Source organism: Acomys russatus, chromosome X (genome assembly GCF_903995435.1).
Source record: "Acomys russatus chromosome X, mAcoRus1.1, whole genome shotgun sequence".
In the NCBI taxonomy this organism is placed as follows: domain Eukaryota; kingdom Metazoa; phylum Chordata; class Mammalia; order Rodentia; family Muridae; genus Acomys; species Acomys russatus.
This window is the reverse complement of record NC_067169.1, coordinates 62,414,907-62,438,840: the sequence shown is the minus strand read 5'-3', so window position 1 is coordinate 62,438,840 and position 23,934 is coordinate 62,414,907. Positions and strand designations below refer to the sequence as shown.

The following is a 23,934-nucleotide window of genomic DNA, read 5'->3' as shown; positions in this document are numbered from 1 at the left end:
ATAATAAAATGAATTCAATTACTTCCTTTATTTTTATGTTAATATAATAACCATGTTCATTTATAAATTATGGCATAGATTCTAAGGAATAATTATATTATTTAGTGATATTGTTATAGCCACCCATTATTACTTAAGATAGATATTGTCCATATTACATAAAGTGACATGTCAACAAATATATATGACTGTAAGTTCTTTTATTTCAATTGGTTCCTTTTGATTTCATTTGTTGGCAACAGTGTCTCACTATGTTGTCCAGGCTGGCCTAGAACTCACAATATTGCCCAATTGAGCCTCAGATTCATGGCAATCCTCCTGTGTCATCCTTTCCAATGCTGAGGGTGCAAGCATGTTTCACCATACCTAGATGTTTTAAAAGTTTTACAATTTATTATTGAGTCAGAAGCACAGAATTACGGTAATATATTTTTAATCATTCAATTTGGAATAAGGAGAAGTATATTTATAGTAGGCTTGTATGTCTAGATTCTCTTCAAATTTTCAGGAGGAAAAGTCATTGTTTTATGAAACAAGTAATCTGAATACCTTAGTTTACATCATGATGGTGTTTTTCAATCCTTTGATGAAAATTATCTTACATGGATTCAAATACTCTTTACTGTATGATGTTAAAAATCCTTACTGATAATTTGAAGTTAGTCTCAAAGATGTCATCGGAACTGGAGAATTATTTTTTTCTGCCAACAGAGCAAACATGTCAGGTATATAGAATCTATATGTTGTATTTCTATGTGAAATACATAGATTCCTTTACTACATATTACTGTAAATTCAGTGGTTTCACTGTCTGTTCTAATTCTTGCATTTGTCCATTTCTTGATTCAAAACTGTCCCTTTAACACATCATTTCTAATTAGATGATTAGTGCTTGGAAGGGCAGGAGATAAGTCATTTGCATAATGTAATCATAAAAAGAAGTTAAAGATTCAGATTTTGCTGTTCGTTTGTACAATTATCTTCTTCAGCCTGGGGGGCTGAGATATTAATGTGATTAAACAGTATTTCTGCAAACAGGCCACTGTATGTGCTCTATTAAAGCAAGGCTGGAGGCAAATGAAAAATTAATTTTAGAAGACAATCAATTTTATTCTACATGCCTGTAATAAATAACAGCCCATCTGCAGACAACTCATTAAGCCTTGGGAGGGTACATGTGTCACAAACTCTAAATGACACACGGCTGAATTTTCCAACAAAGTAGGACTAGTAATAAATGGCATACCAGCTGCCATATCAGCCTAAGAAGTCAACACACAGGAATTTCTTAGAAACTGAAGTGCTTACAATATCAGTCACAGTCAACCAGTTAATTAAGACATCATTACAAAAGTCACAGGAAACTGTTTCATCTTCTGAAATTTTCTCCTTTGCTACTACCCAGAAGTATATATGTATATACATATATGTGTGTGTGTGCATTTATTAGTATGAACAACACTTTATTAATGGCAATGACTAACACTTACAAAGCTATTTTATGTGCTAATAACTTGGTATATACTGTCTCAATTAATGGTATAATTTCTGGGAGTTTTGTGACTTACACTTTCCACATTCTTAGATGAAAATCTGGGGCTTAAATGGTGGTACATCTAGATAAAGTGCTGAAAAGAGGGGACGTGTCCATGAGAACTAAAAAGTAATTCCCTGATTTTCCATTTTTCAAGAGTATCTGTGAATCAGAATAATATACACCTAAAATAAAGCAATAAATTTCCCAAAATAAAACATTTACCAAAGTAGATACGTTTCATTATAGTAATTCATAGCTACACTGAGAAAACAACAAACAGAAAAGTGTCAGTACTTACAACCACATACTGTTTGGTGCTGTGGGTGATAAAACAACACATCACAATGTTTTGAAGTTGAGTAACTTACAAGCTATTGCTACTTTGAGGAGAGAGAAAACATGAAAACCTTAAACATTTGGATACACACACTCAAACATGCACTAGGTGTCCTACAAATAAATGTTTGAGAGATAGCTCTTTAATCATCACTGGTTTCAACAAGACCTTGAATAGGGCAATTATTTCTTAGGAAGGAATTTCAACTTCATTGTTTTCTGATATCAGTTTCATTGACATTATAATATAATGACATCATTTCTCTATTACGTTTCCTTCCTCCAAAACCTCTCATACTCCCCCCTTGTTCTTTTTCAAATTCATGGCCTTTTTTTCATTACTATATTAGATATTATGGTCCGATTCCCTAAAATACTCTCTATATAATGTTTTGAGCTGCTTTTCAGATTGAGAAAACCCAGTTTTTAGTGTATACATGTCTCTTTTGGGGGCTAAATAAAGAAGAGAAACAAGATTTTTTAAATACCAATCCAACAGAGCTAAAGTAAACTTCTAACAATGGAATTGCCTTTTCACCCTTAAACAAGAGTCTTAATAGCAGATGTTACTACATCTAGCTTCCCTTGTTATTCTCCAGCTGCAGAAATTAAAACTCATTCAGAATCTGTGGCGAGATCTAATGGGAGTTTGCAAATGCTGACCAAACCTTTCTTCCCTACTACTCTATTAGGATGCCAGGTGACTGGCTGGGCAAGCCCCACCAGAGCAAATTTGTTTCCTAGGTAATTAGCAAGGAATTAAGATGGAGGTCACAAAGTTCTTGGGTTTTCTCAGTAATGATTTTACATGAGAACCTGATTGAAAGCTTAACTATTTCCTCATCATTAAACCTCCAAGGTCACAGGAACTATGAAAGTACACTAAGAGTAGTTTTGAGAAGTGGTAACTAGAGCAAGGGCTTTTTAAGTAGCTTCATGTGAGGTTAATAATGCATGACTCAGAAAACAGCAGGTATTAAATATATATTGATTTGGCTTCTGCCACTTTGAATGCATTATGAACTATCCATAGTTAAGGAATGGTGGCTACTTTGTAGTTATGTACTGGGACAGATTTGTATAGTACTTTTCTTATAAAAAAAATAGTGATGTGCTAAATAAAAGTATTAATTTAATCTTCATAGATAGATGGCACACTAATAGTTTCAATGAATACACACCATGGAACATAATATTCCTGTTAAAGAAACAGTTCATAATAAAAAATAATTGTAGCTTTCATTGTCAGATAATATTAACACTACACAATGAAAACCAAGCACTATGTCAATTACATAGAAAATGATGCATTTCACAATATTCTCCAAATACATCTTATCTAAAGGATGACATATCCATGACAAATCACAGGTCATTTGTTTCAATATCCAGACCTTCATGATAAAATGAATATGGTTTAATTTTTTGTGATTTGCTTTTAAAACACTTTTGATCATACTGAATTCCCAGAATTGTGAATTCCAAGAACTTTAAGATTTTAGTAAATAAGGGTACTTTGTTAACAAAGCAAACTCTGATAGCGCTATATATAGTAGAATATTATAAATAATTTATATTGACTCCTTTGTCTTTCGTTGGTTTTTCTTTTGGGTTTTCAAGACAGGGCTTCTCTGTGTAGCCTTGGTTGCCCTGACTGGCTTTGTAGACCAAACTGGCCTCAAACTCAAAGAGATCTGCCTGACTCTGCCTCTCTGAGTGTGGGGATTACAGGTGTGTGGCACCACTCCAGGCTTGACTCCTTTCTTAATCCTTAGAATTTTTAGTAATAATGCACATGTAAGTGATACTGGGCATCATCACCCATGTACTTGTACTTCTCAGTATCTTCTCCTCCAGAAAGTTTGCCTTCTGTATTTCAGCTAAAGTCACAGCCTCTACACTGTAACTACCAAGACTGCATCTGCTATCTCAAGCTCTATGATCATCACTGTCTATATTTCACTCCTTCTAATACTCCAAAACTGAAAATACTTTGAACTTTTCCTGTAACTTCCATCCTTTCACTGTCTCTCAAATTGGTATCCAACAACTTATAATACTTCCTCATGTGTTGTCATCTATTATAAAAGCACTCAGCTCTCTTGCCTCTTTTCTTTGCTGTGAAACTACCTTGATGAAAACAATCCCAGTTCTTGTAAAGTCTGATTGTCCAGCAACTCTTCATCAGTATTCAGGCAGTTCTGAGTGGTAACATAAAAACACAAAATCTCATTGATCTTTTTAATTTTATGAGCACAAACATCAATGGGCATGCAATGATGCCTGCCTTCTTTTCACAGTGTATTCTTCTATTTACCCTGATGGCTGTTTCAAACTTTCCCTGTAAATCCTTCTTCCTATTACCTCTTTTCCACACCTATTTTCCAATCCTTACTTTCAAGTGATAATCTACTTCCGCTTTACCAAAACAAACAAAATAATGTCCTTGGATGCACAATAACTTATTAACTTAAATCTTTATCCACATATCTAGCTTCTCCAGCTATGAACATATATGTACTAATCTTGACATTATCTAATGCTACACCCTCTATTTGTTCCCCACATCCTGTCCACTCTCTCTGACTATAGAATATCACTTCAGCAATAATCCTTCTTTTACCTACAATACCAGCTTGCTTTATTTTTTAATGAATTCTTATTTTTTGTGACAGGAAATGCTGCTATGTCTTCCAACAGAATAAAAACAAGTTCCTCATCCATTCACTTCTATGCTTATCATCAATTACTTTTAACGTGATTTATTTATAATCATTCTTTCACTCCTGTCTTAAATGTATTGTCTCCTGCTCAAATGCTGTGTGTGTGTGTGTGTGTGTGTGTGTGTGTGTGTGTGTGTAAATGTTTCCCACTTGACCTCTATTCTCAATCTAGCCACTAGAGTGACACATATCTTAAATCCCAGTACTTGGGACAGAGGCAGGCAGATCACTATGATTTCAAACTAACCCTGATCTACATAGTGAGTTCCAGGAGAGCCAAGGCTATACAGAGAGAGATGTCTTGGGAAAAAAAAAGATTCTCTTATATCCTTTCTTAAAACCCTGCAGTGTGAATGTCCCTCCATTATGTAAAGGCATTGTAAAAGCTAAAATCTTTAAAATGCCTCAAAGGGCCATGTGTACACAAACTCCATGATTATCATTAAGTTCTCTTTCCCAGTACTCTTCACTCACTCTACTATAGTCATCCTGGAGCTCTTACTGTTCATCAAATATGCAGAAAATGCTGCTGTTTTAGGATTTGGAGTCAAAATGTTTCCTCAGCCTTTGGCATTTTTTTCCTGAATTCCTTTGTGCTAGCACCACTCCCCTTCATGCCTGTAAATGAATTTCGCATTCTCAATAAGAGCTACAACTTCATATAATTGAAAACTGCAGCAGACCTCAATCCTTATATCATTACCTTTCTGTTCTGTTTTTATCCATAGCATCTTCTAACATGCAATGTCATCTGCTTTGATGCTACACTCCATTTGTTTATTTTTTAAAATCTTACACAAAGAAGAATGCCTACCAAAAGAGATGCCTCATACCTATTTGGTAAAGAAGAATGGAAAGAAAACAAGAAAGAGAGTAAATGAGGGGAGGAAAGAAGAAAGCAAGAAAGAGAAGAGGATCTGTTTTTATCTCTAGTGCATCATCTAATACTCTGACCAAAAGCAATTCTGACTTATACATCCAGGTTATAGTCTATCACTGAAGGAAGTCACCTCAAGAACTCAGGTAGGAAATTGAATTCAAAACCATAGAAGAACACTGCCTAATGGCTTATAACTTTCTTATACAGTACACCTGCCTAAGGATAGTACTGCCTACAGTAGACTGAACATTCCTTCACTAATCTTCAGTCAAGACAACTCACCAAAGACATGGCTACAGACCAATCTTATGTAGATAGCACTAGGCTGCTCTCTTGTCATTTGACTCTAGACTGTGTCAAGTTGACAGCTAAAGGTAATTAGGACAGAAAACAAGCTCTGTGTATTTGCATACACTATATCTACAGTAGAATTCAAAGGTCTCTGAAGGCACTCACATATCACAGAACATCCTTTAAATAGAAGTGATATTTTTATGTTTCATGAATTCAATGTTAAATTTTGATGAAATAATGTAAGTTCTACACACTTTCTTCAGTGATTGCTCCTTTCTATTTTGAATTCAGAATATTTTTGTTGACTCTCCAAACTTTTTGTGTATGCATAAATAAATAAGTCTTACCAGGCATGGTGGCACATTCTTTTAATCCCAGTACTCAAGAGGCAGAGGCAGGCTGATCTCTATGAGTTAAAAGCCACCCTGATTTATATAGCTAAGTCTCATGCCTCCCCAGGCTATGTAATGACAAGCTGTCAAAAAGAAAGAAAGAGAGAGAGGGGGTGAGGAAGGTAAAAATTTTCATAATATATTTCTGAAAACAACACAATTAAATGGCAGTGTTTCTAGAAGTGCAAGCACCTTAAAAGATATTGAGTAGGGTTTCTCCTTCTAGTCTGTTTATCCGCATAAGTCACTACTACATATTGATAATTGCCTAACTACCTAAAACAATACACCACTATCTAATCTTACTTTCTCAAGTCCATCATTGAAGATAGCATAAAGAATGCAGTGCACCAGAGCAGGCGCAAAAGAAGTCTTTACCAAACCATATGTCTTTAAGCAATTAAATTTACATATTTACTTTCCATTTCCTCATCTAAATTTGAGATCAAAAGACCAGTTTCATAAAATTATTCATAGAATTATTATAAGAATTGAGCACAAAGGTGGAAGAGTTTTTCAGCCTGTGTCCTGCACAAATATGATATTATTATTTCTTAGCATTAGAAGCTTTGCTATTGTCATGGATAATGTAGATAGTATTGTGTGGGAAAAGGCTAAATGAGTCCAAGTGTTCACCAAATACACCATATTGAAAAGTGACCAGACATTTTACTAGTAAATGCCATGCTAGTAATTTTAAACTGTCAGGTATATTTCCAGTCTCAAAGACATGTATTACACATTTAAACATTACTATTAGGTACAAAAATGTTCTTTGACATTCTTTAATTCAAATTTTAATGTAAAATAATCTTGACTGCAGTACTTCAAATTACTCCCCAAAATACACACCTTTCACCACTGAATTCAATATAAACTTCAGGCATACACCCAAGAGCAAATTTTAATCCTTCACAAAAACTTCATACTAAGACTGTGTTTCCAAAACATAAGATAGTAATTTACATTCCAGCTAATAGTAGTGGGATAACTTCTTAAAGATGCACAAATTAATACTATGTAACTTTTAAAGTAACATTCTTTTCTTTTTTTACATGAATTCAGTAAATATTTATTGAGAACTTGTTCCCCATAGGTCAGAGGAAGACTTTTGGAGTTGGTTCTCTACTTCCTTTTGGAAACTAAACTCAGACAGTCCGTGTGCAGAGCTTTGACGTGTTGGGCCTCTTTCTTCACCAGGTCCCAGGTTTTAAAATTTTTTCTTATGCAAATCTTTCTGTAGACTGCTTGGAGGGAGTTTTGAAATGTGTGTTCAGTTACCTTCTGATCCTGTGCCCAGGACTCTCCTCCTGTTCATACTTCTACAACCCTGTTGCACTTCGTCCTCTGACTTTCCTGAGACACTGCCAGGCTTCTGTTCGTCCTTCCTTCCTTTTGTCTTCCAGCAAGAACCTGACTATCTTTGCTTCCCTGGTCACTTATCCACTTGTGACTACTGTTAGCAGCTTCCTTAAAGTTCCTTTTTAGTTAAGGATGCCTGTCAACACGAAGTTGTACATCTGTAAACTTTGTTCTAAGCTTCAGATCATCTCTGCAACAATAGTTTGGGATGTTACTCAAAAAATAAAATCTTCAAAAAGAATGGTTTAAGAAATTCTGTTTTAAAGCTTATCTAAGATACTTATCAAGGAGTTGTAATTTAGCTAAGGGTATTTCTGCAGTACTGTCAATTCCCACCATGACACACTTGATTTCACAAGATCCCTACTGTAGAAGGTATTTGGTGTGCAATAGCACCTAATACACATAATGGGTAGATACCATAATTTAAATTTTGATTTTATATAGAATTTAACTGTTAACTGAAATATCTATTAGCTTCATCACAAATTATATAATTCAAAACTCTAACTATGGGCCTGCATGTGAAATGATGTCAAGTCAAATGCCTCTATGATCCATTATCCTTTTAAATTTTATAATTTGATCTCTTGGATTCTGTTAGAAAAGCTCACCTCTGTGTTGCTCGCCTTCTTCTCTGAGGTCTCACGTTCATTTGAAAATGCATCCTGCTCTGAATTTTAATTTTCCAAATGCTCCTGAAAGAAATTAGCAGGCACATCCTCTAGTTTTGTTGTTGTTGTTTCTCTTTGTTTGTTTTTAAAGAATAGTCCATTTGTCACAGATGTACCCTTTTCTTCTGGTGAGGCAGCAGTCATCACTGTGTGACCTGTGGTGTGCTACCCTCCTTTTACAGGCACTCTTTCCTCCCATGAAAAAAAATGAGCAAGAAGGGACAAGAGTCAACTTCCCCTGTTTCGTTGATTCTTGGAGCTTTCATTGTATTTGAATGCTTGATTTCAATCATACAGCAACAACAAATGCCAGTATTTATTCTGAAAGGCTGTGTATGCCAAGAAGCATATAGCAGCAACTTCCAACTTGGTCTCTGGGAATGATTCGCAGCTCTGAGCCATTCCAGCAGTCCGTGCAGGATTTATTCCTATTCCATCATTAGTAATAATTGCATTTGTAGCTGCAGGAACTCTAAAGTCTTCAGCCGCAAACTTCAGCACTGCTGTGAAAGGTGTATTTCCAGGAACACTGAGAACTTTGTACGGTAGCCACAGGTCTAAAGTCAGCATGATTCTAAAGGACACCTTCGACATGATGGATCCCCCACACACACTCTAAGTATTACTTTCAAGAACATTAAGCTGTTTTTCTTGTTGTCTTTTGGATCTTGGTGTTTGTTTTTTGAGACAAGGTCTCACTATGTACACCTGTTTGGCCTGGAATTACAATGTGGACCCGGTTGGTATGAACTCAGAGATAAAACTGCATTTGTCTCCCTAAAGTAGGATTAAAGGTGTGAAATGACCACAACACATGGTAAGAATAAGAGGTTTTTATAACAATATTCAGTCATATGTTCTAGTCTAATTCCTTCACCACCAGTTGTCTCCAGGTATAATAATTGAAAACTTTTCCATTACCATTTTTAGATTCACTCACAGTTGATATTTCTTTGCCTACACTTCTAGCACATGGATCTGTTTCAGCTCACCACTAGAATAAAATAACCATCTAAAGAAATATTTGGGACAAGATAAAGCTCAGTGTTAAAGCACTTGTTCAGCATGTATAAGACAATGGGTTTGATCACCAGCATGAGAGAGTCGTTCAAAAACTCTATGAAAAAGCCTCTATAAAAACATTCTATACTCCCTACATTTTATTCTATCTTATTTTTGCATGAGAAATGTTTTATTAAGTCTGCTATGCTCTTATTTATTAATAGCTTAATTCATTGTCCCATGCCCAAATACAGATATGACAATAATAGCATGAGCCAAAAATAATCCATCCCTCTTTAAGATCATGAGGCTAATTGGAATAAAAATGTTGAGTTCTACTACTTCTTCCTGGATCCATTTATGTCAAGCTCTTTTACATCTTTCTCACTAACATAAAAAAGACCTAAACAAAGGGGTTTCTTTGTTAAATGTACATTTAGAAATTAATGATGCAATTAGAAAAAAACCCAAAGGGCAAAACAAAAACTCCAAACTGAGTGCCTAGCAGAAAAGTCATTTAATTCCATATGAGTGCAAAGAAAATAGGACTGTAGACTCTGGTAGAATTGTACTACAGAAACATAAAAACTCATGCAAAGAAGAATGCTCCTAAAATAACAATACCCATGAGTCCTCTAATGTGACAAGGGCCAATCTAAAACAACTCCAAATGTGCAATGTAGCTATATCAAAGGAGCTTACAGAAATTCAGCTCTGAAACAATTACTATTCCCTTCAGATGACATAATGTTCAATGTAAGAGCAAGACAAAATTACTGTTCTTGCTGGGACATGATCATATTCCTTCTTTCCTGAACTACAATTTGAGAATTAATTATTCCTTCCATATAGTAGAAATATTTCTTAAAACTCTTATTTTGAGCTGTACTTATCAACTGTGTTTTAACCTGTAAGTCATAACTCCTCTAGTAGTTTCAAATGTTTATTTGACATATAGAAGATTGTGACTTAGAGTTTCTGAGTTCAGGACAACATGTTAAAATTAACAACTGGCCTTAGTAAATTTGCCAAATTTATGGCATGTTAACAGCCAATGATGAGTACTATATTGTTTAAGAGAATGGATCTTTCCACAGACAACATAAGAGTAAATTAAAAAAAAATATTGCTAGTGATCGTTAACCAAAAGGATCCAGTCCACTTTCATTGCTATGATTTATATGCTGTATATATCCTTATGCTTTCCTTGAAATATATATTTTTACACAAAAATTTAAATTGAATTCAACCTCCCCATGTTTCTGCACTATCACCCCCCTCATCAATGAACATAAAGAAAAATAAAATTTAATAATATGTTATGCAAACTACATTGAGCCAACTAAATATTTTTAGAACATTTTATAATGAGTAAAAAATCATTATTGGTATTTTTTTAATTTTTTGAGTTGTTATCATTTTCCATTCCTTCCTACATTGCAGAAAAGCTGGGAGTTAATTATGTAATAAGGAAATTTCACTTAGGTTATCTGCAAATGAGAAAAACCAGAATATGCATGCTGCTTAGGAACACTACTTTCCATTCCATAAGTAACCTTGCACATAATAGATACTTACTAAATATTTGTTGAAATAAGTAAACAAATTAATGTAATAGGAAAATATCATGTATTATATAGATATATTATATGCTTGAATTTCATGCTCTAATTGGCTTATAAACTAAGATGAAAACTAGTGTACTATGCATAAAATATTCTATGCAGTGAACTTTTTCTATGAATGAACTTCCTTTATGTCTATCTCAAATAAAAACCTAGCAAGTACTCATAAATTTTTTCCAGAAAATAAATTTAAAATTTTAGTAGATTACAGGCTATTTTCAAAGCATCAAGCTTCCCACTAACATAAATGTTTAAACATATGTACTATGAATAAATGTGCTATCCAAAGTTACTTGTGTTTAAGGGTGAACATCTTCTTTTTTATTTTATTAATTTATTTGGATTACAACCCAATTGTTATCCCTTCACTTGTATCCTCACATTCCTCCCTCCCTCCTGCTTTCACCCTATTCCCCTCCCCTAGGTCTAAGACCAAGGGGGACCTCCTCTCCCATTGTATGGTCATAGGCTATCAAGTCCCATCTTGGTAGCCTGCTTATTCTTTCTTTGAGTGCCACCAGGCCTCCCCACCAAGAGGAGGTGGTCAAATATGGAGCACTAGAGTTCATGTCAAAGTCAGTCCCTACTCTCCACATAACTGTGGAGAAAGGGTGAATATCTTCTTGACCAACACAAAAAAAATTTTATTTTAGTATTTTTGAAATATAATCTGGTCTAAGACAACATGCCAAAAAATAAAACTGTGAGCTAGAAGACGTGATCAGTTTAAAAGTTTCAACACAAATAAAAATGAAGCTTCTTTACATAAAACTAAAACTTTCATGTATAATTTAATGTTTAGTAACTCCCATTATTTTAGCTTGATCTCTCTAATATATTTCTGAAGAGTGCAATACAGCCTAGTGTTTACTAAAATACATCACTCAGATATGGCAATGAAAAATGGGATTATTTGATAACTGGTATTGCAAAACATATATAATCTCAAATACTGTATAAATTACCAAATACGAAGAGAGATAATGTTATTATATCTTGTATACCTAAGATAAATGCATAATATGTCCACAAGAACAGTGACCCTTGCTTCTATAACCTGATATCACATGGTATATAATTAAAGAATGCCAAACACATATCATAATAAATCTGATCAATGATGAGGGGTCAAAATGATTGAGAAACCACTTTTGCTTTATTTATTGAAAACATAAAATTTAAATAAATAAAAAATTAACTTTGCAAATGCCTTCAACTCAAAGGAAATAATTCAAAAAACAGTGCCTGAGGTCTGGTATATGTTCTCAAAAGAATTTGTAGGAAACAACAACTGAGTGGAACTAAATTTTGTGACACTGAACATACAGGGGAATTGTATCAAAGCTAGATTTCCTTAATATCAATAATCCTATTTAGAACATTGCTTCAGTGTTTGTATGTATGAGCTTTCAGAAGAAGCATGGTCTAGCATACATATAAAATAATATCTTATAGATGGTTAAATTAAGCTTTCTCATGAATGGTCTAAGATGGAATTGAACTCCACTTTCTTCCACCAAGGGTATATAGCTCAGTGTAGAGCACTTGAGATTCTGGGGTCAATCCACAGTATCCATGACGGAAAAAAGAAAACACATTGACCTAGCATTCTTAGAATAAGGATTATGTCAGTTGCATTTATGTACTGTACCACTGAAGGCCAGGAAGAGATGATGATACAGTTTTACCCAATAATTGTGAGGTAGTTTTAATGACTTTATTTTAGTACAACAGAGTATCACACAAATAGAGCATATAAATGATGCACTGATGATATAGTATTCTAAATTTATCCAAACACAGTTTGTTATGGCAATAACACATTGTTTAGATATTTGTTAGAAACAAAATTTTTCCAAAATAACTGAAAGCTCAGAATTTAACATATTGCTGTAAGCTATAATGGTTATAACTGCTAATCCAATACACCTTTTATACAAACCCATAAACACATGAGTGGAAAAATAGCACAGATGTTCATCTCTAATGCAATTTCCATTCAATTTCCTAAGTGCAGTCCATGTGTGCAAACTAGCTTAACGTTATGTTTAGCTTGCAAATTCTTTTAATAAATAATGAATGCAATAAAACTAGAAGATCAATGGCAAGCTGAGAAATCATAAAAAAAAAAAGTCTTTTGTGTTCAGGCTGTTGCCCATTTCAAACTTTAATCCAGAGACAGATCAATATTACTTTTTTTTCTTTTTAACCCATCACATAAATAGCAGATAGACTAAATGTAACCTAAATGCTGTTACCAGCTAACAGTTGCCAGCAACCTGAAAGGATCATTGGACAAAACCGCAATTGAATGTTTAATACCTTAACATACACACTACATTATATACTAAGCAATAAATTGTGTAAAAATAAAAAGGTTATACAGCAATAAAAACACTGTATATTGTTATTCTTTAAACTTTCCAATGCTATACATTTTTTCCTGTATTGCAACTAAAAGTTTTCACTACAATTTTCACTAGTATACTAAATTCTCACAATGGATCAAAACAGTGCACGCATGGAAATAATTTCAACCTCAAGTTTCCAAGATGAAAAGATTTTTTCTTTCCAAAATTAATTACACCTGATAGAATATATTATTCCTTTAATTAGATAATGGGAAGATACTTCAGGCAAATTTGAGTTTGAATATTATTGAAACTTTAAATTACTCAGGAAAATGATGAGTCGTGTTTTGTAATATATTTCTGTTTCCATTATAGAAAGGATAAAGAAATCTTATCTTCTTATCAATTCCTTTTAGACAAGTATTTTCTCTTAGAAAAAGGATTCCAAGTCAAATACAAAATGCATTACGCTGATGTGCCAGTCTAAATAACTAAGAATAATTTTATGACATTAGTCTTCTTTCACTTATTAATTCTTGCCTCTTTAGAACATTAGAACATCTCCCCTGAGATTTCAGTAAAAGTAAACATTAAGAAGTCATAATTTATATCAGAACATAATTCATGTCAAAGAATCTAATTCAGTATATTAGGTTTTGATACCTTTGTATGTGTATTCGTGAAAGATTTATGGCATGATTAAAATGATTTTACACTGGAGTGAAAATTTCAAAATCGTGCTTAACAACTTTACATTCCATGTAACTATCATGTAGCAGTTATGTAAAGAGCAGAAATCAATGTAAATAATTCTGTAAGAACAATAAATATGTATACGATTGTATTCACTCAATGTGAATTTGTTGCATAATTTATATAAAGCATTAGGCTTATATTTCAAAATGAATATTACTGAAGTTAAAAATGGTTTCTAAGAACAATACTGCATATATATGAGGTTTTATTGTGTGTAATAAATTCAGTTACCCATTAAATATGTTAATATTTTGAATTCTAAATCCTACATTTTGTTATAATAATTGCATAAATTATAATATATAAATTAGCATTTAAAAAGAAAGAAATAAAACCTCGCTGTGAAGACAGTGTTTTAAACAAAATTTTAAAAACCTAGAACTATTCTTAATTTTGTCAAGTTCATAGTAACTTTCTTTTCATACTTGACTAGATCATAAACCATATCTTGAGTTTCTGAAATCACTACTTGAAGATAATTTTTTCCTGAAAGACTGACAATCTGAACCTTGTCATTTAACATTGTTTCTTTATGTCCTAGTGTAAGTAACCATTCAATTATGCTTAAAGAATGTTGTAAATTCCTATAAACAGACTCTACTTCTAAAAATATACTCATTATATATGCTCTTATTGGAGCCTAGGGCCTTGCACATGCTAGGCAATTGATGTGCCATCAAGCTACATTCTTGGCCTTAAATACTGTTATCTTAACACATATTTTCTTCATAAAATTAAGAAAACCAAAGACTGAATCTCTTTTGAATGTTTTCATTTTCAAATATCTGATATTAAATTAAAATTATATCACTTACAATATTAGAGCATACACATTTCATGTCTATTGACATTGTTTTTCTCTGAAAACAAGTGTAATGAGGCAAGGGGTTAAATGTAAAAGATTTATGATGTTTAATAAAGATAAGTATTTGCAATAAATTTGCATGAAGGTCCTATAGGTGTACATATATGCTCTTCTCCAGTTTAAGAAATTAAAATACAGGAAGAATGCTTATGGTTATAAAATGTTTTATGGTTTGCAAATAATTAAAGTATAAATAAACTATATGTGCTAAGATGAAATAAAATTTTTATCAATTTTAGTGTCACAAAGTGAGAAAATGAATAATATATAATAGACTTTCTCCTTCCTGCTAAAAAGTATTAAATACTGAAGGGTTCCAAATCCCTTGGTAAAACTATATTGCAGCTGCATTAAGCCAACAAAAAGCTTGTTAGTAAGGCTTTAAAAACTGACACCCTTATATAATCAATTTGGATACAGTATAATTCTATTTATAATGGCATTTACAATGTGTCCCAATCACATACTGTTAATTCTCATTTTTGTTTCATGATTAAATATTAATGGAGTGTTATTAAGCAGCTTCCCTTTATTTAAGTTTACAATATATTGGGTCTCACCATTTTAGAATGGTTAAAATATAGTATGAAAATTAAAAATCATTTTCACACAAATCTTATGACTGCTTTGATATTTTATTCTTATTTCTAAACAAAATAATATAAATGTAGTTGTTCTAGCAGAAAATGGAAAAAGGGATGCCGCCACTTTAAAAGCTTCAATCTCTTTGACATTGCTGGCAGTGTATGGGAACATTAATGCATCTGTCATGATAACAAGCTAAGAATAACATCTAGACATCAAACCGAGCAGAGAATCCATCTGAAGTGATTCATTCAGATCTGTCTCATTGATTTATTAAACACAGGGCAACATCTGCAGCCTCTGAGAGCCGCTTGGTGAAATTAATGCAAGATCAATTCAAATGGAAAAAAGTGTAAAAGAGATAAATCAAAACACAATTTGCATGCAGTTACACAATCAGGCTTATTGGGTGCAAATGTTCAATTTCCCTTCCAAAGCAAATGTGTTTTAATGTTGTTTTATCTTGTAGAATTGTGTGATCTGAAGTGACAGTGAAGAGTTTTGCAGGTTGAGCTGGTGAAACGGAAAGAAAAAAAGAGGAGGAAAAACTGCTACTAAAAAAAAAAAATGCTTCTGGAGACCTTTTGAATATGCAACAAGAATATCATTAATGCCTAATTGTTTTGCTTTGGGGATGACTTTTAGCCATAAACACAGTGTAGTCAGTTTTAGATTAACTAGGTTAGTTTAAACATATTTGAAAAATGTAGAGTGAATAAACCCAAATCATATGTGTCTTTGTAAACAAAATAAAGTGCCACTGGAGATGTTTATTGCCAACTGAAATGTAGTGTGATTGGTGCTCCTCATAATTATACTCATCTGCAAGAAGTTTTTTTAAGAAAACAGATAAAATGAAATTATTTTAAATAGAACCAAATAATCAAACTTAGTAAGTCCTACTTCAAGTATTAGGAATTTCTTACATAAAAGCATGTAAAATATTAATGTTTGAAGAAAACAATCTTCTAATTTTCTATTGGCATTCATGTGGTCTGTGTGCATTAAGAATAATATCATATATAAATCTCCAAACATGTATTACTCTAGCACATGCATCACCTAAGATGTAAGTATTTGAGTTACACATGAGCAGTCAGTCAGGAACTGAAGTACCTAGCTAAATAAATAGGAAGAAGTGTATGGTTAAGATGAAGTTAAATATACAAATACTGTATGCTGACATATGACTACATTGCTATAATTATAATATTCAAATTCAAAAATGAGGGTTATTGATTATGTGATTGCTTTTAAGAGACGACTACCTCATCACGACTCTAGAAATAAGAGATATACATTCATTGCCCAGATTTATTTCTATAACATTTTTATTATCTGTGAAAGTATCTACAATACAGAGAACCAGTTCAGGAAAGTTATACAAGCTCTTTAAAAATTTGATGATGGTTAATTTTATTGTAAATGCAAAACAAGTTTCAAAGTATACTAGTATGGATCATGAACTCTAAAGGATGCATCAAGCTTCAGCGCTAAGCCAAATTCATTGAGTGCTTACAATTAATATCTTCCTAATATTTAAAAATATTTTAAATATTGTAAATGTCAGTAAATTCATACAAAATTATTCCAGTTGATATACTGTCAAATAAACAACAAGTGAACCATTGTGAATCTTAATCGTAAAAACAAAATTTTGTTTGAATAAATCATGTCCCCACATAATTATTACAATGTTGTGTTAATCATACACTCTCATTTCTATATCATCTATTTAATTATACTTGTGAATAAATATCATTTAATTAATTACATCTCAGATGAAACAAAATGCTGATCCTGAAATCTGACAGTGTTACTTTTACGTAGGCAAGTAGATTAAAAGGTGATATCACTAAAGTGTTGTCCTATTTGTATATTGAGTAAGACCAATTTGTCATTTAGTGCATGGCTGCTCATATACTTCAGAGAATGTAGTAAAGAAGATCTGATACACAAAGAGTGAAGATTTTAGACTTATGCTATCTGAATTTGCCTCTCCCTGGCATTAAAATCTCCGACATTTCCTGTAAAGCGATGAAACAAAAATGATCTTCAAAATCTGAAAGATTTTTCTATTTGATTTGGGGAATCTTTGAAACCATGATTTTCTTAATAATCATAAAAATAATGTCTTTGTTATTCAGTTTCAGGTAAAACAGTATAAAAAGAAATATTGTAAAGCCCTTTTTCAAGGCATCATTGTAATGATATAAAGCATAACTTATCTAATAGAATAATAAATGATCAGGAGTTTTGTTGGAATATTATTTCACAACTTCTTCTCTGAGAAGACAACTTTGAATGTTTCAGTGATTGACTAAAATATATGACACTAATAGAGTTGATATCATGGCTCAGTATTACCAAATAAATGAATATATACTCATGTTTCTTTGATATGAATTGCTACTTCAAGGCAACATATTAGAGTTTTTGAAAATAAGAAAATTGAAAATTATCCATTTTATATATGGTAGCATAAAAAACAGTACAATTAAAAACACTCCAGTCAGGACACATATTCTTCACCATGTATTTGACAAATAAGGAGAAGTATGTTTATTATTCAGAAAATAAAATTACCAATAGCACCACTACAAAAATAGGCCTTCAACAATATCTTATGAGATTGTATCTACCAGAGTAAGGGTCCACTCAACTTCAACTAAATATATACTTTTTCTTGTACTCTCCCCCCTCACCTTTAGCTAGAAGAGGTAAGTCATGAATCCTGATGAACAATCCTCTTTAGGAAGGCTACATTGGGAACATCACTCATATTCTTGGATATATTTATATGATATTCCTCTTCATCTTCCCCTCCTTATGACATAATTCCGCTCTTTACTGCATTTCTCTTCTCTTGCTGACCTTGTGTTTCACCTACTTTGTGCTTTTATTCTGAACCTAGTACCTATGTATACCTCTCACTTCGATTTTTACTAAATTAAAAAGTCACAGAAATAATGTTGACCTAGACATTAACTTCAGATTTCATTTAAAATGATAGATTTTTGTAAGCAATGTTACATACAGTCATGAAGTATTTTTCATCAACATTGTATTTTGCAATTTTCTTAACATGTTTATGAGAGTATTTGCATCAGAAATTTTTCAATTGTTATATTATCATTAATTAGATTTTTTCCAGTAATTATACTTTTCCTTCTTTAAAAATTATAATATACATGTTCTGTGCATTTCTGTCTAGTACTTTTTCCTCACTTTCTTTGTGTTGTATTCATAAAATAGGTTTCAATCTTTTCAATTATATATTTCAATAGTTGCAAGACAATTATTTCAAACATATTATAAAATGTAATAGAATGCACAATGCATCATATCACAAATATATTTCTCCATATTTAATACTTTTTATCACAATTTTACACAAAATCAAGTAAAAATGTTAGCTATGCAAATAATAAGGAATAAATAAAGCTTAATCAGATTAAAGCAGTAACCTCCAACATATTATAACAGGATCCCAAAAATAGTAAAGAATGTCCTGCTCCTGTTTCAGGGAACCAAGTAATTTATCATAGTTCTCTTTGGTATGTCTCATTAAAATTTAAGAAATGTTCTTATTTATAGAAAAACATCAAAGTCACAATAACATAATAACCTGTTTCCTTTTAGAATGAAGCTTATAAATATTTCTCAAAATGAGAGAATTAATTATTCAGAAAGGGAAAAGAGTCCTTGTATAAAATTTTTCACTTGAAGAGTAACCATTTTGGGGAAGGGGATGAGAAAGAAGAAAGGGGGAGGAAAAAGGAAAAGAGGGAAAGAAAGAAGGAGAAAGAGAAAAGATGAACAGAGCTTTTCTTCTCTGTAATTATTTTACATGTAAGTGTATCTGAATATCAATAAATGAATCACGTGGCCTCCATTAGAAGTTCTAATAATTCACTGAGTTTGTGTATTAGTAATAATTGTGGTTAAAATGAAAATTTTCCGTTTTCTATGAAAATATTTTTATTTTTAAGACCCATATTTTGTTTTTTGTTGAAGGAAGCTTTGTTCTTTTTGTTTTAAGGCCATCTCCTTTAAGAAAACTTCATTTATAAGCCAGGTTTATAAGTCCTGCATGTGAATCTGGTAGGAGTTTTCTTCTGAACTGAGTTCTGTTTAGTTCTTGAACACAGAATTTGCTCAGAAGGAAAAAGAAAAGATTCCCTTATAAGTTCTGTAGCAATATTTTATGTATTGTACTAACAAGCAACAGTTTGCCTATAAGTTATAAGTACATTTCCATTAGAGACAGCAATTTAGATTTTATGAAAGACATGACAATGTAGTTGCAGTTTCAGTTCACACACCCAGAAATACCATCATTTAAAGTTGTATTGTGTGAGGCTGGACCTCAGTAGAAGTGTTTTATAAAATGATAAACTATGTTGCTACTTTACAGTACAGCTCTTGCTCCCTTTTTATCCAGGAATTGTGATTTCTTCATTTGTATACTAATCTCATGTGTCAAATGATGACTTTTCTGAGATATTACCAGGCTGAAGATGAAACAGACACTAAGATTACTAACTCCTGTTTTTGAATGTCAAATAATTCTCAACATAGTTTCCTTTCCTTTTTATTCAAAACATCCCAAATGCAAATGAACTCAGTTTCCAAAGCCCTTCTAAATTGTGATACCAAGGAGGTACACTTATGACCTGCAAAGCTGGCTATTATTATTTAAACAATCTTCTCTTGGGGAAAATGGTGTCTTTCCAACTGATTTGTCTGGCGTGGAGGAGCTGGCTCATCTTCTCAAAACAAAACAAAAACTACTACTACCTTCTATTCTACATCAAGTCTCAGCCTAGTCTGAGCCCAGTATTCTATGCCCCACATTAACCTCTGCAGGTGGCCCAAAAAGGAAAATGGCAATTGCCTCATCGTTTTTTTTTTTTTTTTTTTTTAAATAGGACTCATCTACTTTACCATGCACCAGGGACCTTTGCAAATCAGGCAAGAGCATATGTTCTTGCAAGCACTTCTACAAGCGGTCACACACACACACACACACACACACACACACACACACACACACACACACGACTTCCAACATCACAGCACCTCCACCATCACAGCACACACAGTCCATACACTCTCACAACAAACTCAGGATGGGGGGTCGAATCACCCTCTGGGATGGATCCTATACTTTCGCACACACCTCCCCCAGCATCCCCTAAAAGCCTAAGCTTGGCTGCCAGCTTAGGAGCCCAGGTTACAGCTCAGCCAGCCCCCAACCCCTACCCCACCCACAAGAAAACCCTTGGTGTCGGTGTTCAGAAGAAAAACTATCCGACCCGTATGGCCACAAAAGAGCAGGGAAGAAAATCAAATAAAAAAAAATAACTACCACAAGCAGCCAAAAAGCCATGCAAAACATAGGCGAAAGGCTGTAAAGTTTCAGTGGAGGACTGCAACTGAAGTTTGGGCGGGACTCTTTTCAGACTGGAGCCCTACCACTGAGCACAGCCCAGAAAAGACTGGCAATTTAGAGCCCTTCGTCTCTACCCTGCCACTTACAGTACAAAGAAGCAGGACTCAGTCTCTACAAAGTTGGATGAGGTTGATAAGACGTGCAGAAGAGGGCAAAGGGGTAAGAAGAGAAAGAGTCAAGAAATAAGTATCTCACCTGGCGTTGGTGCAATCGGTGAACAAAGTTTCGAAGTCTTTCCTGGTGATGAGCTTGCAACGATTCACCCCTGGCTGGATGGCCCCCAGCCCGCGGAGGATTCGAACTTGCTCCACAGTGCACACCACGGGTGATATGTCCAGTCTTTTCAGCTTAGTGTACACCGTGTGCAACCCTCCCACCAGGTGCTTGAGGAAAAGATCAAAGACTTGTGGCAGGCAGATCAGTTCTTGGCCGTCCATCAGGAATGAAGCCACTTTCACCCCATGCATGTCGACCATCCGGCACTCGTTAGTGTTGGTGTTGCTGCTGCCACTGCTGCCACCACCAATCCCGCCACCCCCGACACTGCCATTGTGGTTATTGGCCACGAAACTGTTGATCATATTAGGGGTTAGACGAGGGGGCTCTCCTGGAGACGAATACAGAGGATCAGCCCGGAATAAGCCTCCCGGGACGCCAGCACCGCTGGAAGTTGCAGAGATCACTGGAGGTGCGGAGACAGCCATGGTCACTCTGTCTTGAGCCTAGCTCTAAGGGACCTTGTTTTCTCGCCCTTACTCCTTTACGTCCTCTCGCGCTCAACTTGCTGTCTCTCTATCTCTCTCTCTCTCTCTCTCTCTCTCTCTCTCTCTCTCTCTCTCTCTCTCTCTCTCTCTCTCTCTCTCTCTCTCTCTCTCTCTCTCTCTCTCTCTCTCTCTCTCTCTCTCTCTCTCTCTCTCTCTCTCTCTCTCTCTCTCTCTCTCTCAGACACGCTCTGACTCTCAGAACAGTTCTCAAGTCTGAAGCGGGCTGGCTCAGGCTCCAGCTAATTCACCACCCTACACACTGTGAGCAGCCTCAACCCGCAGCCACCCAAGAGCCCACCCCCACCACACCCCCTCCCGAGACTGGCAGCGCCCCCTAGCCAATGAGTCCCACCGTCTCAGCTCCCGCCCAACACCGAATGGCTGCTGCCGGAGAGGGGTGGAGACTCCCCAGCCAGCCTCCGCCTACCTGAGGCTGTGTAGGGCTTTCGGTGAACGGAGGTGGGGCACGAGAAAGGGGGCGGTGTGGTGCCATAGCTTATACCCAGGCGGTCGGAACAGAGTCTGATTGTCAAGTCTCTCAGATGGGACTATTCTTCCAGCCAGTCTTCTCCGAAGTGGATGATTGGTTGGGGTCACAAACGGGGCTCGCGAAAGTGTCGTTCTGCATCCCACACCTTCACCCATCTCTCAACGAGTTCAGTAGAGGAAAATGACTTAGCTCTAATTCGACATTTCTCACAAACTCAGCAGAGCGAAGAGGTGGCTTTGCTCAGTATCCAGTTAGCTCACAAGTGACCGACTCAACCTTTCTCCTACCCAGTTAGTTCACTTGCTGTAATGTCTTCCTTATCCAGCGCCCACAGGACCCCTCCTCAGAGTTCTCGCACTCCTCTCAGAGTTGCTGGTCGCAAACCTGCTACTACTCAAGGACTTTCAGGAAATGCAGTGGGGAGCCTCTGTGGCAGATGGAAGGATTGTTTTACAGCACTTGCGCTGCTGTCCTGAAACAAAAAGGGTTTTGGTGTGTGTGTGTGTGTGTGTGTGTGTGTGTGTGTGTGTGTGTGTGTACAAGCTCGCACCATATCTTAGTCTTTTGTGTGTGTGTGTGTGTGTGTGTGTGTGTGTACAAGCTCGCACCATATCTTAGTCTTGCCCTAATGTTACCAAAAGACTCTAAATAGTACATAGTTTATAAGGACAGACTTTAACACTCTGAATGTGCATGGTGGGAGTATTTTGTTTTTTCCTTCACAAATAGGCTCAGAAGATCAGTGAACGGCCCAGGCATTTCAAAGGCTCTGTATCTTAAATAGTAGTTCATGATTATTCTTTCCCTACCTACTTATCAAAAGCCCCACATTTCTATAAGAATAGATAATGAAAGAAATGCCTGAATAGGGTACACGCTTGAAGAAAAGCATGATCATTTTCGTACAACACATCATGGTTAACTCACCTTATCCACGTTGTTTTAAATTCCTTTGACTGAACTGCAAGGTAGTTACTTTCCTATCTTCTGAAGGAGCTGGTAATTATTCACTGAATTAAATTCAGGGTTCATTCATTTACAAAAGCTACCACCTACGTGACTATATAACTTCTCTGATATTCGTCCAGAACATAAATACTTTTAGAATCTTGCTGAGTTTTATTAGTGCTGGTTGTACTTAGCATTATCAAAGAGACAGAGTTAATGTGTTCCTTTTCCTACGATGAAAATACCTAGGTAAGATATTTCTATCTCTCTATCTACAGCTTATTTTTTTCCAGATGTCATTTCACCAACCAAATATTACAACTTTCCTTTTGAGTTTCTTCATAGTGTTCTATTTCAAATTGAATGAGATCAAAATGTGAAGAACTCATGTTGATAGCACCTTTTGGAAAACAGGAATAAGCAACTCTAACATAATAGATCAGAATATATTCAATCACAAATAATTTTTAAAGGCATGAAATTGTTTCAGTTCACTTATTACAATCTTGGGAGGAAAGGGAGAAGATGTAAGGGCACCAAGACAATAGGGCAAAGGAAGAAAAGGTTTCCACAGAATATAGTTGTTTGCAAAGAGAATATAACAGCACTGGCATGCTTGTTGGTATTTACTAATTGTTCCCTTTCTAAAGGAAATCTCAAATCTGTGCAGAATGGCTACACACTGTGTTGAAATATACCTCTGGTGATGTTGCAATAAAAATTTTCCAGGAAAATAATTTTTATATAATGTTTTATTTGAGGAAACACTGCACCAATGATCCTAAGGTCAAACAGCTCCCTGTACATGGCTGTACCTACAAATTTCTTTTATAGTCATGGGAAGTTTTCAGCAACAAGACATTAAAGGAATGTTTGGATATTTCATATTTAATGA

The 23,934-nt window shown here is 34.6% G+C and overlaps 1 protein-coding gene and 1 pseudogene across 1 annotated transcript in view; both read right to left on the bottom strand.

Annotated features, from left to right (window-relative positions):
• The window catches only part of Dach2 (dachshund family transcription factor 2), a 520,209-nt gene extending 498,576 nt beyond the window's left edge, over positions 1 to 21,633 (bottom strand). Inside the window, exon 1 of the mRNA XM_051141822.1 lies at positions 21,033 to 21,633. Coding sequence (XP_050997779.1) covers positions 21,033 to 21,541 — 509 coding nt within the window. The 5' untranslated portion in view covers positions 21,542 to 21,633. The remainder of the gene's footprint in view (positions 1 to 21,032) is intronic.
• LOC127184611 (ubiquitin-fold modifier 1-like) lies at positions 8,515 to 8,792 on the bottom strand (annotated as a pseudogene).
• Positions 21,634 to 23,934: the final 2,301 nt, after the last annotated feature.